Source organism: Lathamus discolor, chromosome 3, assembly GCF_037157495.1.
Source record: "Lathamus discolor isolate bLatDis1 chromosome 3, bLatDis1.hap1, whole genome shotgun sequence".
Lineage (NCBI taxonomy): Eukaryota > Metazoa > Chordata > Aves > Psittaciformes > Psittacidae > Lathamus > Lathamus discolor.
In genome coordinates, this window is record NC_088886.1 from 23,806,540 (window position 1) to 23,821,831 (window position 15,292).

At 51.9% G+C, this 15,292-nt stretch overlaps 1 protein-coding gene across 21 annotated transcripts in view; it reads left to right on the forward strand.

The window, feature by feature from the left end:
* ASTN1 (astrotactin 1) overlaps nt 1-15,292 on the forward strand; it is a 221,150-nt gene that overhangs the window by 168,094 nt on the left and 37,764 nt on the right. For all 21 annotated transcript variants that reach the window (XM_065674131.1, XM_065674137.1, XM_065674125.1 and 18 more), the window contains 9 exons: nt 6,240-6,314; nt 6,810-6,947; nt 7,320-7,470; nt 8,193-8,359; nt 8,546-8,740; nt 9,063-9,190; nt 11,483-11,587; nt 11,728-11,916; nt 14,984-15,252. In XM_065674131.1, coding sequence (XP_065530203.1) covers nt 6,240-6,314; nt 6,810-6,947; nt 7,320-7,470; nt 8,193-8,359; nt 8,546-8,740; nt 9,063-9,190; nt 11,483-11,587; nt 11,728-11,916; nt 14,984-15,252 — 1,417 coding nt within the window. The remainder of the gene's footprint in view (nt 1-6,239; nt 6,315-6,809; nt 6,948-7,319; nt 7,471-8,192; nt 8,360-8,545; nt 8,741-9,062; nt 9,191-11,482; nt 11,588-11,727; nt 11,917-14,983; nt 15,253-15,292) is intronic.

Consider the following 15,292-nt stretch of genomic DNA (forward strand, 5'->3'; position numbering starts at 1 on the left):
ATGACTTTGATGCCAGTCTGTGCCTCTGTCAGAGCTACCAGCAGTGTGCTGAACCCACCACCCTGCAAAAAACAAGAAGGCAAATTACTTTGTTGGGGCAGGTAGTAAAAATGGATAAGCACTGTGGAGAAGCATTTGCTTCCTTCCCGTCTGCTTTTCCTTTGCTCCTGGGTGTGTGACTACAGCTTCACACTTTTCCTCCCATGCACATTGCTCTTCTGTTAGCTTCTTCCAGACCTAGCCGCTCCCTTGTCTAAATGGAGAGTGGAGCAAAAGCTGCTTTCAGGTGAATTGGAGAAAAAAATATAGATGGTAACAAGCAGGAGAGAAGCCAAGGGCAGGAAGGACAAATAAATTCCCGAAGCCCTCTGGACCTGTTCGCAGATCCAGACCCAGCTGTAGTCTCAGCAATGCCACCCTGAAAGATGCCCAGGACCCACTCTATTCCTCTGGGGGATTTGAGGCCACTTTTCAGACTCAGCTATATCCCAATGTCTCCATGGGAGCCTTCTCCATGTTCATGCTTGAGCTTCTGCTTTCCTTCTGCAGCTGTGTTCCTACTCGGCTAGGGTACATATTGCCTTGGGTGTCTCCTTATATACCAAAGTTGGCTGTGACAAATTGTATGCTGTATTTCCAACATCCTTTTCTGTTTTGGGCAGAGAAACCTAGCAGATCTCATTTTCCCCAAGGTGCAACACAGCCCTAGACTATGATGGGGCTGCTGAAGTCCTCCTTCCCTTCTCTGGGCTCCCAAGAAGGCTTTGACACTGTGGTGCCGGGGCTTTTTCAGTGCCACCCTTTGGGAGCTCCTCTCTCGAGCTGTTTGAAGCCAGGGTAATTCTGTGTTTCTTCCTTGAACTTGACAGATTTTTGTTTCAGCAAATGGCAGCAGCTGAAACCACACTTAACTGTCCCTGCTGCAGCTTCCACTATTTATAGGGGCTCTTGAAAGCGTGTCCACTCTAAGCATTGTGATGCCGAGGCCAGCTTGATGTTTAATGAGGGTTTTCTTCTGCACTGCAATCTGTTCCTGATGTCCAAGGGCTATTTGGTGCAGCTCTGTCTGCAAGGGCTTGTGATGATGGAAGTATCTTCTACCTGTCCCTGAGAACCCCTGGCCTCCCCGGGGTCACGTCTCTCTTTGGTCCAGCATCTTGTTGGAGCCCATATAGCTGAACAACTTGTAACTTTAACCTGGTGTTTATGGTTTTTGGGGGGTGGAGGCTGAGCTACCAGGCTGTGCTGTCTTTTGTTGCACTCCAGTTCACTCCAAACTCTAGCCTAAAAAGGTTTGTCCACCGGCTCACCTGATAGAGATATTTGCAAATCCTCTAATCTCTTCCCCGATCCCAGGGCAAGATCAACTGTGCCTGAATTGTTTCTGACCATTGTTTCTCCAGTATGCTCCGAACTCTTCCAATACTGGAGCTATGTGCTGCAGCTGCGGGTAGCACAAGCCAGGCGGCAAGTCAGTCTCCAGAGAAGCCACATGGCTCTTAGCAAAGGGGAAGTCAGCAAAGTAGGAACAGTGGGCTCTGCAAATGCCTCTGTGTGTGCTTGGGAGCAACATGATCTGGCTATGACCTCTTTTGCTTTCCTAGGGTGGCGTTTGTATCTGAAAACTCATTCCAACCCTTTTGTTTAGATAGGTTTGCCATTGGTTTGTTTTATTTACAGTGATTACGGGTTGACTTGGAGTCTGTTCACTCAGCAGCATCTAATTTTGCTCATGAAGGTGAGCTCCTATTTGAACTTTATTGGTGATGGCAGCAAGGCTTTGTGTGTTGTGTGTATTTTGGGTACCATGCTGAGATCCATGCCTCTGTGGTACATCTTTTACCCAGCACATCCGGTCCCTGAATCTTCATCGGTTTTTCAAAAAGTAAGACATTTTTGATCATGGGTAGCAGATACATTTGATCAGCTGCTTTTTTTGTGCTTCTCTTCATCTGTTTTAAACAAACCTGGCTGTTGCTGTTTGTGTGTTCACAGTCTGTCTTCCTACTTTGATATGCATTGTTAATTAGCTGCTTTTCCGCTCTTAACACTAACATTTCCCAAGTAGGATGCAGTTTCCAGCAATCCAGCCAATCCTGCCTTGTCTTTGCTCATCAAACCCAGTTCCTGCAGTTACTTTGTGGTATGACCTGACCAAAAGTCAAATCAGCTCATTCTGCCTTTAGTTAATGAACTGTTACCTGCCCTCATTTGTACTTCTTAATCTCAGCCCTAAGATCAATCGTATGATGGCCCATGGCTTTCCCATCCCCATGTGCTGTTCTTGCCTGGATGCCCTTTTCAGACACCTGATGAGATTTAAGATGGTCTGCATTTAAGAGGTCTTTATCAACGTGCCCTGTCAACTTGTAGTGGGCTTTACCCCAGCATGGTGAGGCTTTAGGTCACTTTAAGGCAATTTAGTGAACGTGTTTGGCTGGGTACTCTCTTCCTTTCCTAGCAGCTGGCAAGTGGTGGCCACCATAGCCTTCCTCCCATGAAGGACAAGTTACCCATTTCTCCACCCTGCATCCTTGCAGCCATTTTTCCCCACACAAGATCTGAATTAGCGTGACGGCCTGTGCCCTGTGCGCCCACCTCCCCTCCCTGGGGTGCCTCTTCACTTATGCATGAAGTTACTTCCCTCTCTGGCTGTACACCTGCTCCTCCTGTACCAACCCCATGAACTACCCGCTCCCCACCCCACGGAGGAGCCAGGGAAGCACTGAAGTGACAAGGAAAGCACTTTTTTTGCTTAAAGTCTTTTTTTCCCCCTTCTTCTCATTTTTCCCACCCCTTTTTTCTATTTTTTCCCTCTGCCTCTCTCCATCCCCTGCTGTGTGCCTCGGCTTTGCGAGCTTAAAGGACGTCCAGATAAAAAGCTCCTCTTTCTTTCAGATCCTTTCACCAAACCACCCATCCGCCTCCTCCTCCCACCCCATTCTGCTTGCAGATTTATGGGCAGCCCAGGGAGAAAGTGCCAGCATTAGCATTTTTAATAAAGAGCTGCTTGGAAGGGATGGCAGCGGGTGGGGAGGTGGGAAGGGGAGAGGCATCAGCAGCTGAAGCCTGAGCAAAGCCGTTGCAAAGCAAAGCAAAGCAAAGTCAGAGAGGAGCAGGGATGGGCATCACCAGTGGTAGAAGTCGGCAGCTCAGTGCTATCTGCCTTCTGCTAGTCCTTCATCAGGGTAGTGTAGGCTCTTCATGGGTCCCCACCTTGGTCATTGTGGAAACCCACTGGGGCTGCTGGAGGGGTACCGGTGCTGCTGGGATGCTTCTTGTCCTTTCACCCTGGGCTTGAACCCCTGAGCTGCCAGTGAAGGGATATGGTGAGTGTCATTACATGCACCACTTGCTCCCAGCGCACACTTGGAGCTGGTGTTTTGATGCCATGATGGAGTTGGGCATGGCCATCCTCATGCTGCTTGCTTTGTGGAAACCCCCAGGAGCACAGGGAGTCAGGGAATTAGACACAAAGCCACATATTTCCGTGTAATAACAGTACATTACCTTCTTCTCCACTGGTATTTCAACCACGCTCACATGCAGCAACTTCTCAGAGTCTCTCTCAGAGCAAAGACTCTCTCCTGCAGCCATTCTGACCTCCCTGCCAGCTCCTCTCAAACCAGCTGCTCCAGGTTAGCTCAGTGTGGTCACAGGCAGTGGGCTTTGACTGCTCATCCCACCCCTCTTATCTAGAAGAGCTTTGCAGGGAGCAAAGACTGGCAGGAGCACAGTTCTCAGTGCTGGAAGTCAGTGAGGCCTTGTCCTCTAGGTGCTGCAATTCAAGTGTGGCTGGGGTCCTGTTAAGGTGGGTGAGAGCATCACCAGCAACACTAGGTTTGGTGGTATGCCCAAATCCAAAGCAAAGCATAGCTGATGGTCCAGCTGGAAAAATCAGAGGCCTGAAGATCATTCCAGGAATACACTGACAGCCCTTTGGCCATGGGAACTAGCTCACTGAGCGTGGGGAGTTTGTTGTTTCTCAGCTGCCCTGGTGATCCCCTATTTTGTTGTTTCAGATGCCTACCTTAATGCCAAGGCTTGCAGGGAGCTGAGAGCTGTAATTTCTGGCTCATTTAATCCAACCTGGTCAGGCGCAGAGCAGCTTCTGATCAGTCCTGCTTTCCTCTGAGCTCTGAGGGCCATGCAATCAAAATACCTGCCAAAAGCAACAAAAACCAGAGCAGCGATGTAGCTCTAGTGATCGCAAAATGCAGGGAAAGAGTCAGCTATTTGGGCACATGTGTGTGCACAGAAGAGGAAGGAGGGGGTAACAGAGTGAAAGGGGCACAGGGGACAAATGACAGTGATGGAGAAGGTGAGGTGTCCCTGGAGGAGGAGATCTCGCCCCATCCTCTGCAGCAGAAGGCACAAGTCAGCAAGGGAGTGTGGGTGGAAATGTCAGTGCTGAGCTCCTGGAGAGCTTCCTCGCAGATGAAGATAGACAAGTGCTTCTTCTTGAGCTGGAGGTCTTGCATGGAGACTGTTTCCAGGCTTACCTCATAAGGTACCATGTCCTTGCAAGCTCAGTGGTGCCTACAGCATTGATTGTCTCCTGCCATGTAGGCACATAGCTAAAGGCTGAACATTCCTTTTAACAGGCCTTTTGTGACCCCCACTAGATGCAAAGTGGGGAAGGCTGGAGAGCTGCCACATGGTATCTTCCTGCAGCATGGAAACCTTTCTCAGCTCAAAACCATCATTACACAAATTTTAGTCACAGATGGAAATTGCACCCTGGCTGGGTGCAACATGGCCTGGGCTGACCTCCATCTCCCAGGCAGGTGCAAGCCCACCTAGAGTGTGTCCCAGATGTGTTGGCATCCATTGGCTGCCAGATGTGCCATTCGGCAGACGTCCGGCAGCCACCACAGCTCTGCAGTGCCTGTCCGGTGTTGAGCTCTGCTGCAAGCCAAGTGCAGCTCTTCATAACTGCTTTTCTACCCAAGTCAATGTGGAACAATACCTTGCCTCTGCTTTTGTTCCTTGCCCGGCGTGCTCCTGAGAAGCAAGAATAAAGCCCATCTGCGGGAGCACTGGAAGGCGGAGGCGTGTGGCATTCAAGGTGTCGTCGAGACGCAAGGAGCACATTGCTTTCTGACTGAAGCTGACCTCATTCAGGTCAATCCGATCTGTGGGCTGAATGTAATCCCCCTCTCCCAGCCGACCGGATAGGAAAATGGCATTGTATCCCAGCAAGGAAATGAGACATGCACTGTAATCCTGCAATCAGGATTTTTATTATTTTTTTTTTGTCCTTGCTGAAATAACTTCAGATTAGAAATTAAAGTGCTTGTGCAGAAGAGCTGTAATTGCCTCTGGAGAAAATCCTCAGGCTTGTCAGCGGCACCTGATACTCTCACCCTGAATTTTAACAGCAGTGATGCAATGGGATAGAAAATCTTTCCCTCCCCGGACCTGAACACTTGCAAAGAGAATTTGGAGCTTTAGCTTTTGGGAGCAGCGTTTGTGTTGTCTAATTCAAAACCCACAGCAGTTGAGTCCGGGTGCCTCCCCTTGTTCTGCCGTGTCAGCCTTGCTCTGCAAGTGATGCTCTGCCAGTGGGGCTGTGCTGCTGGGGATGCAGATCACAAGGTGTCCAAAGGGACCAGCCACTGAATCGTGATTGCATGTTATGCTGTACTACCCAGGGCAGCAGGGATGGAGGAGATGGGACCATCCTGCTTGGCTCCAAGCTTCCAGCTTGTCTTCCAGACCCATTTTCAGAGTCTCACAGAGACTGAAGCTTCCTCAGTTCCCCTCCTGAAACAATGAAATCCAAGGGGAATAAGGAAGGTGGTGAAGCTGTGGCCCCAGACCTCACATGCTCCCTTGCAAAAGCCTCAGAGAGAGAGAATTCATCTGTGCTTTAGTTCTTTTTGGATTCGATGGCTGTGACACCAATCCCTAAACGAGGGCTGGGCAGGTGGTACCTGAGCATGCAGAAGCGGAATGCTTACGGATGTGGGGGCAACTGGAATGCACTGTGTCCCAAAATAATGGGTGTGATACACTACTGACATGTTGGCAGATTGGGGCTGGGGTGAGGATCTGATGTTGTAAGAATCCCAAAATTAACATCTTGAAGCTGGGGCTATTTTATTACCTTGTCCTGGTTTCGTTTGAGTCATCTCATCCCAGGACCCCTCTGCACAAGAGCTAGGGGCTAAGCAGGGGAAGTGATGTGACTGCAGCAGGGGCAATGCCAGTGTGATGTTTCTGGGTTTCTCTTCTAGGCCTTGGCCATACACCATCTTCCAGCGTGGCTTTGACTTGGTGCTCGGCGAGCAGCCATCCGACAAGATTTTTCGGTAAGTGGTAACGGCAACCTGGTAGGCACACTTTGGGGCTCAAAGATATGATGGAGGGCATACAGGCAGGCTGGTACCCCAGCTGGTAGGGCTGAACACAGCTGGCCTGTGCCACCTCCTGGGGACATGCAAGCATGGCTGGGAAGGTCCTACTACAGCTGCCATATGGGATGGTGGATGCCCAGCAGTCAGTTCCTCTTCTCCATTACTGACAAGAAAAAGGTTTTAGCTCTGAAGGAGGACTTCTACCAAAAAGAGAAGTGCAGTTTTTTGGTTTTTTGTTTTTTAAATTACCTAAATTACACAAGGTTTTGAGTCATTTGGGTGCATTCAGAGGAGCCTCACCACTGTGTGTCTGACACAACCCATCTGTCTTTGCTTGGGCTGGCATTCCTGCAAGGCAGGGTGGAACTTCAAGGGCTTGGATTTGGGTAGAGGCAGCCTGCTGGACTTGGCGTTTCACTCCATGCCAGCCTTTGCTGCTTTCCCTATCAGGTTCACCTATACCCTGGGGGAAGGTATGTGGCTGCCTCTGAGCAAGAGCTTTGTCATCCCACCAGCTGAGCTGGCCATCAATCCCTCCGCCAAGTGCAAGACAGACATGACAGTGATGGAGGATGCAGTGGAGGTCAGGTAGGTGCAATGGTGGGGAGAGCTTTTTAGGATGCATTTCAAGCAAACAAATTGGCAGTGTGTCCTTAGAGTGAGAAGACCAACTCAAAGCATGTGAGGGCTGATGAGAGCTGGGGCCCCAATCCCACACTTTGCAGGTGCAAATTAGCATGTGCTTTGATCTGCCCCATTTAGTGCCTGCAAAGCTGAGCTTTTGGAGGTAGCTGTCATTATCTCAGTAGCTCCTGCCGCACTCTAAAAGCTTGGCTGCCATTCTGTTCACTGTCAGCCTGAGGGGGACCTGAGCTCCAGAAAACCCCACACAGCAGCCGCGGTCATGCACATGTTTGCAACTTCTCATCAGAGCTGTGACCCTCCTCCTCCTCCTCGCAGGGAAGAGCTGATGACCTCCTCCTCCTTCGACAGCCTGGAGGTCCTCCTTGACTCCTTTGGCCCAGTCCGTGACTGCTCCCGGGACAATGGGGGCTGCAGCAAGAACTTCCGCTGCATCTCAGACCGCAAGCTGGATTCGACAGGCTGTGTGGTGCGTGGTCCCCTGGGGATCTGCAGATCTCCTTCAGTGTGAGCAGGGAGGGGGAGAGTGGAAGGGGAAAGGCTGCATCTTTCCTCCTTTGCCATTGCTTCAGGATGGTTATTTTGGGGTTCTGCAACAGGAAGAGATGTTTCTGGGCTGGTATCTCCTCCATCCCTGACCTTGCTGCACACATGCACAAAGGAGTGGGATCTCATCTGCTTGCAGGCTCTCTGGGAGGTCCCACATCACTCACACGTGTACCCTATCCCCAAAGCACTGCTGCTTTGCTCTGCAGGGAAAATGCATGCCCCAAAATGGAGGCATTTGTGGGGCTGGGGAATCCTGCTGTGATGCCACTGGAGCTGGACATCAGGGTGGAGGCTGTGAGTATGGGGTACAGGGTGGGCTTGGAAAGCACAGCATTGCTTTGGTGTTCACTGAAGATGGGTTATGGTAAGCAGGCTTGATTCCAGCACATTACTTTGGTATGGAGTAGCTTGGGTGGCTCCCAGCCCTGGGTCTGCGCTCCCCAGGGCTGCAAATAGGCTTCTGTGCAGGAGGAATATCTGCAGTGGTGGGCAGTGTTGTAGCCAGCCATCCTGCAGCCCCTGAGCATCTCTCGGGCTGCGATTTCCAATGGAGGGCAGTGCCGGAGCCCTCCCCTCTGCTTCAGCCCTGGGCCAGGCTACTTGCTCAGGGACTTTACCTCTTGCTTCTCCCACCCCTGCCAGTGCCCAACAGGACTGAGCCCCATGAAGGATGGCACAGGCTGCTATGACCGTCACGTCGGCGTGGACTGCTCGGATGGCTTCAATGGTGGCTGTGAGCAGCTGTGCCTGCAGCAGATGGTCCCCCTGCCTGATGACCCCCTGCTCTACAACATCCTCATGTTCTGCGGGTGAGTAACGCATCGCTGCCCCAGCCATTGGGACGCTCCTGAAGTGCTGCTGTGCTTTGCTGCTGCCACCCTGAGCTCATAGCATTGGGAGGGAGGGTCTCCTGTTCCAAATGTCCCTGCTGGGGTGGCCCCATTCCCCATCTGTGGAGGCTGCAGCTGATGGTGGACCCTGTGCTGGCTTCCCAGATGCATTGAGGACTACAAGCTGGGCACAGACGGGAGGTCATGCCAGCTCATCTCAGAGTCGTGCCCCGAGGTGGGGGACTGTGGCGAGCCCCGTGAGCTGCCCATGAACCAGACGCTATTTGGGGAGATCTTCTATGGCTACAACAACCACTCCAAGGAGGTGGCTGCGGGACAGGTGCTCAAAGGGACATTCAGGTGAGCTGGGGGATGTGGGGAGGTGACCGCAGCAGGGTCAGACCTCAGCATCCTCTCAGGAAGGCAGCATGGGAAGCAGCGTGGGGCTGGACCTTAGCAGACTGCCTGGTCCATCCATGTCTGGCCAAGCTTTGTGGTAGATGGAGGTGCCGCTGGGCAGGGCATATCTGAAGCTTTCCATCAGAGTAGACGTCTTTGTAACGTGGCCCAAAGGGAAGACTTGTTCCTGGGTGCCTTTATGGCATTGGTCACTGGCTGGTGGGGATGATCCCCGGCAGTTCCCCTGTCTTCCAGCCCTGTCCTCTGTGCAATTAACTTCCAGGCAGAACAACTTTGCCCGTGGCCTGGAGCAGCAGCTGCCAGATGGGCTGGTGGTGGCCACAGTGCCCCTGGAGAACCAGTGCCAAGAGGAGCTCTCTGATCCCACACCCGATCCTGAGTTCCTCACTGGTGAGTATGTCTGACCGGACCTACACTCTCCCAACAGGGCAGATGTTCACGTGGATGGCTTCAGTAGCTAACCCTCTCAGGGGATATATCTAGTCTGGCTTTAGCATCCTATGCTCACTTGCAGCAGCAGCAGTGATTAAGAGGAAAGCATTAAAAACAAAGGAGAGGGAGAGGTTGCAAATTCACGGTATGGTGTAAAAGCTCAAGTGTCCATTGGATATCTGAAGTATTTGCAAAAAGGATTTTTTTTTAATACAAGGCAAACAAGTTTTCCAAATACCTTTCCAAAAGTATTTCCAAATCAGGAACCCTTTGTCATACATGATAATATATGCTTCATATAAAACGAAGCATTCAAAACCTGCCTCAAGCAAACCAGAATGTCTTGGTTTGTCCTGCCAGAGCATCATGGGCCATGAGCAACAGAATTATAATGGATTTGTACACAACCTTCAAGGATACACCCTTCTTCCACCAAGTTGCCAGCACTGATGAATAGCCTTTGTTTCCTTGGTGTTCATTGCTGTTGGCTGAAATGACCAAGGACACTGGCAGCTACTGAAAGAGGGGTGTGGATAGTAAGGTTATTATGGAAGGTGTCTGCAGGGTGGTATTGTATGAGACCTTGTGAATTCACTTTATTTGGCAGAGCACCTAGGAGGGTTTTGGGGAGCATCTGTGGGCTGCACTCAGGGCCCAGTGGGTGCTGGTTCCCCCAACAGCGCATGGCAATGTAGGTGTGTGTGCAGGCAGATGCAGGCAGGAAGGAGGGTGGCGGTGGGTCCACAGGGCTGATACCCCAAGAGAGCTGTGTCTGGTGGGTCACTCCTGCAGCCATGGGGTTACTCAGCCCTGCCTGGAAGTGCTGGAGGACGCCTGCCTCTACATGGGGCTCTGATGCCCTTGGCATGATTACATGGTTGTAAGGAAGGCATTGCTGCTGTGGACTCAGCATCAGAGCAGGGTTATGAGACTGGGACTCCTCTGGCAATTATGCCAGGGAGGCAGAAGCCAGTAATTTATCCTATTAATTTCCCACTGCTCCGCTGGCTCTTTGTGTCTGATTAAAAAAAAAAAAAAAAGAAAGAAAGAAAAGAAAAGAAAAAAAGGAAAATTAGTAAAATCTTCTCTGCTTGTCAGTGAGCGGGTCTGGATATTGCTGGGAATACACAAGAGGCAGAGCTGCTGAGTAAGGAAGGGCTGGTTTTGCATAAACACTTTGCAGGGAAGAGTAAGGCTTTGAAGCTCTGTTGGTAGCAGCCAGCACCGAAGGGAGAGGCACTGGAAGGCAAAAGATCTTATCTTCCTTATTCTCTGCCTTCATTTGTTGTTACAGAGCAGGGGATGCCCGTTATCCTCCTGAACTCCTGCTGTGAGGCTGGTTAGCAGCAGAGTTTGTTGCTTTGCTGTCAAGTGGAGGCGAGTGTGAGGGCTGCTGCAAGGGAGAAGGTGGCTGTGTCCAAGCAGCCTGCTTAGCACATGAGGATTGTTCTGATCACCAAAATCAGAGCCATGAGCACCCTTCAATTCAATTTCTGGGACTTTGGCCTAGGCTCGGTGGCCTCTGTCGCTCTCTCATGGAAGCTGAGCTGCTGCATGCCTTGGCTTGTTCTCTGGGCAGTGGCTGCCCAGCCCTGGTCTCGATGAATTTCTTGCTCCCATAATGCATAGTTAAATGGATGGAGAATGGGATGTCTTTGCCTCCAGAAGGAGAAACTTCGGGTCCTGCTTAGCTCCAGTGCTGCCATAGTGTCCTGAGGGAGCATGAGCGTTGACAGGTGTGCAGTTTTCCCTGTATGTGTGTCTCCTGCTCGGCTCAGTACTGGACAAAGGGCATCTATGACCTCTTGGTTGGCCACACTTGGGCACACATGGCATGACGGTGACCGCTCCCAGGCCTGCAGACAGCTCATTTAAAAGGGTTACTCTCATTAGTGAAATAATTAGCACACCTGGGCAGGACTTGGGAGTGAGCACTGGAAAGGAAGCAGAAGGGGGATACAGGAGTAGGCTCATTATATTCTGACACAGAGCCCCCAGTCACAGGATGAAATGATCCCATGTGCCTTCCTTCAAAGCCATGGTTTTAATTGCCAGGGAGCAGCTGACCCTCTGCTCTGAATGCCTCGCTCCCTCCTCAGGGGGACGTGGTGTGTGCACAGTGCTTTTCCCCAGCTTCTTTCCACCCCACTGGCAGCATTGCCCCAGGCACGGCGCAAGGGGCTGCGGCCATCCCCATGGTAAGGCATCCCTGGGCAGTGGCTCTGAGCCCCTGTGTCTTTTCTCTGGCAGGGATGGTGAACTTCAGTGAGGTGTCTGGGTACCCCCTTTTGCAGCACTGGAAGGTGCAGTCTGTCATGTACCATGTCCGGCTCAACCAGATGACCATCTCCCAGTGTAAGTGTATGGGGCTGGGGGGAAGAAGTGAAGAAGGGGTGGTGGGCTCGGAGGTTGGATCCACATTGCAAGTGTGCAGAGAGGTGGCAAGGGCTTGGGGTTCTCTGGGATCTGAGCATCTCCTCCCATTTCCTCCCCAGCCTTCAGCAATGCACTCCACTCTCTGGACGGGGCCACCTCCCGTGGAGATTTCATGGCACTGCTGGACCAATTTGGCAATCATTACATCCAGGAGGCAGTGTATGGTTTTGAGGAGTCCTGCTCCATCTGGTACCCCAACAGGCAGGTCCAGAGGCAGCTCTGGCTGGAGTATGAGGACATCAGCAAAGGTAAAAGCTCTGCTTGTCCCAAGGAAGGGTCTGTACAGCCACCCTATGGGAGGGAGAAGCATAGCAAGGAAAGTGCCTATTTCATGTCAGGGCTGTGTCCCATCTCTTTTTCTTATTTGCACCCTTTGAAGCTGGCCAAAGAGCTATGTACTGCAGCAGGCATTAGTCTGGGCCAGAAAGGAAGATAAATACTACATCCCCAGGGAGATGGAAGATGAATGCACTAATCCCACCAAGCCGTCCTGCCTGATTCTGGACTTAACTGTTATTTGTCTTTAATCCTGTTAGTTCCTTCCTTTTGTCTCTGCCATATCTGCTCTCTTCCACTTGCATCCCATGGCAAGTGGAAGACTTTTCTCCTTTGAATGTGTTTTCATCTCCAGGGCTATCAGCAGTGTGCTTTTAGTGTCTGGAAAACAGTTATGAAGTGGAAGGTTCCCCATGGTGCAGAGGGCATCTGGCACTGCTGCACCTCCTCTGGTGCCCTCGCTGAAGTGAGGTGCGAAGGATCCGTGGTGGAAGGGGTTTTGCAGGGAGGTGATGGCTGGTTTGGATGCAAGCTTTCCAAGAGCAGAGGCAGCCTAATGTCTGCCTGTTGCCAGCTGTCACCAGGACCACAGCATCTCTTGTGCTGGCCTCTGCAAAGCTGCCTGCAGGCATTTTGCTGCCTGTGCTGGGAATGTTGGGTTGCACCAACCAGGTTTGTGCAGCAAACAGGAGCCATCTCCCAAGCCCAGACAGGGGGATGCTGAGTGGAGATGCTGCTTTTTAGGTGACCTTGGTTTGTTGACCCCTGCCCAGCAGCTCCCAGGTGCAGGCAGCTCACATGGAGCTCACAGGCACCATGAGCACCGTATCGTTTCCATCATGAAGCTTTGTAATTCTCGGTACTGGCACCAGCTCACAGTGCTGCTCTTGCTGTGCCCTGGCCCCAGAGATGTTTATTTTCTCTCCAAGGGCTCTTGTGTGGGGAAGGCTTCTTTCTGAGCCTGGATCTTGATCCTGCGGGCTCAGACCTCCTGCAGCCTGGACATCTTCCCAAGCCCACCTGCGAGAGTACAGACCCATTGCTGTTTTGCTGTGGGCTGTCTCCAGATGTAGCATCTTTTGATTGCAAGTGCTTTTTTTTCCCCTGCAATTTCCTCCTCTTTGATTTTCCTGCTTGGAGGCTTTTCAGGTCTGGCAGTCTCTTTCCACCCACAGTATCGCATTTCGTTTTCACTCTGGCACCTGCCACTTTCTCTCCTTTGCTCTTTGTTTGCAAACGTCAGGAGCTGGATATTGATTGAGAAATTGCAAGAGACAAATCATTCCCTGGCTACTCTGCTTTCCCTCAGTGCCTGCTAAGTTGCAATTCACAGCCAGCCCAAAGTGATCCATTTCCAGCTTCCTGGGGGGGCAGAGTAATGCTCTGGTACCCCAGGCTTTGTTCAACAGCCTTGTTTTCTTTGCAGGAGTCTTGAGGATAGGCCAGTGCTGGCCCTCTTCTCAGTAAGCCTTTGAAAGAGGAAGATATTCCTATTAAGCCATGGATGTGCTGTCTGGAAGCTCCCCACAGCAGCCAGCCTGCACCAAGCCACTACTGCTGATGCCCTGAACCTGTCCCAGTGGGGGAGGCTTTGCCTGGGCATCCTTCAGCTTCCTCTGACCCCACTGACCACCAACAGTAGTCCCTCTGGGCCCCTCTTTCTTCAGTGTAGACCCAAGGACATCCTTTGGCAGGCATTTTGGATGAAGAGCACTGCTCCCCACACAGCAAAGCTCACAGCAGCAGAGTGACGCTAGCGAGGGCAGTGATGAGCAGATCCTACCTACTTGACTGCTGTGCCAGGACTTTTCCCCTTGTGTCAAATTATTTCCTGCTATGGGAGTGCTAGAGAAAAGTCCACCAAATGCTGGCTCTGGCTCACCACCCTGTGTGATATGGACACAGTGGCATCAACCATTAGGCACCTTTGCGTGGAATTGTGAAAAGCATCGACCATGGTGATGCTTTCCTGGTGCAAATCTTTGTTCTGAGCCTGTTGGGTTGCAGGGTCAGCAGGGCAGGACCTGCAGATACTCTTCCATGCACACGGGGCAGAAGGTAAATGAGCCTTTAGTTTCATCACAGGCTGGGGGTCTCTGGTCCCAATGGGTGACATATCTGCCTTCATGTCACCATTTTCTTTCACTTCAAGATGATGCTTTGTAAGCTAAGCCCTTAGGGAGAGACCCTATTTCCTTGCTCAACTGCAACTTTGTCTACCTCTGTCATGCCCCATGACAGTGCAAAGAGATAGGAGCCAGGCTAGAGCCATGTCCTGAAAGGGAACTGCTTCCAATATCCCTTCCCCTGCATAGGGACTGAGTGCAGGAGGGATGGTGGGGCTGGAGAGGGGCTTGGTGGCTTTGTAGGCATCTCAGAAGCTTCCTGGGTGTCTTGAGACACTGGCAAGTCTTCCCTGCTCATTTTGAGATCTTTGGTGCTGCTGGCTGTGCATCTTTGAGATGGGAAGAAGGCACTGAGTCGGCATAGATTGTGTGCACCCTGGACTGACACTCATCCTCTCTGGTCTCATCTTCTGGTCTGTCACATTAGCTTTGATGGAAGTCCTTGTGAATTGCACGAGTTGAGCGAAGAAATCAGCTGTGGGGCCAGGAGGGCTTTTGCAGTGGCGTGGTTTGGTAAGGGGCTTTGGTGGGGCATCAGCATGGGGTGAAGGTGCCCATGCGGATACTTCATTAATCTCCAGCCACATGAAGGAGGCTCCTTCTTGTGGGGACCTGCTGCAAGGGTGGTTCATCCCAGTGGCAGGCAAAGAGCTTAGGCTGGGGAAACTGAGGCACGGGGAGGCAAAAGAACCTGATGGTAGAGTCCAGAGTGGACTTTCAGTCCTGATTCCTCTTCTGAAGACCAGTGAGCACCTCATCCCTACAGAGGAAACGGGGACCTCTTAAGAATACAGGAGGGTCTCTGGGCAGCACTGCTGCTCTCCTGGGTGGATGACAGGGCACTGACCCCCTTCCATCCCCTCGCTGATGGCTTGGAGCTCACCCTGGTGCCCCTCTTTTCCTCCTTTCCCAGGAAACTCCCCCTCGGATGAGTCGGAGGAGCGTGAGCGGGACCCCAAGGTGCTCACCTTCCCCGAGTACATCGCCAGCCTGTCCGAGTCAGGCACCAAGCGCATGGCAGCCGGTGTGCGGATGGAGTGCCAGAGCCGCGGGCGCTGCCCCTCCTCCTGCCCACTCTGCCATGTCACTTCTAGTCCCGATGTGCCGGCTGAGCCCATCCTGCTGGAGGTCACCAAAGCAGCCCCCATCTACGAGCTGGTCACCAACAACCAGACACAACGGGTGAGGAGCCATTGGCTGGGGGTGGTGGGGTGGGCATGGG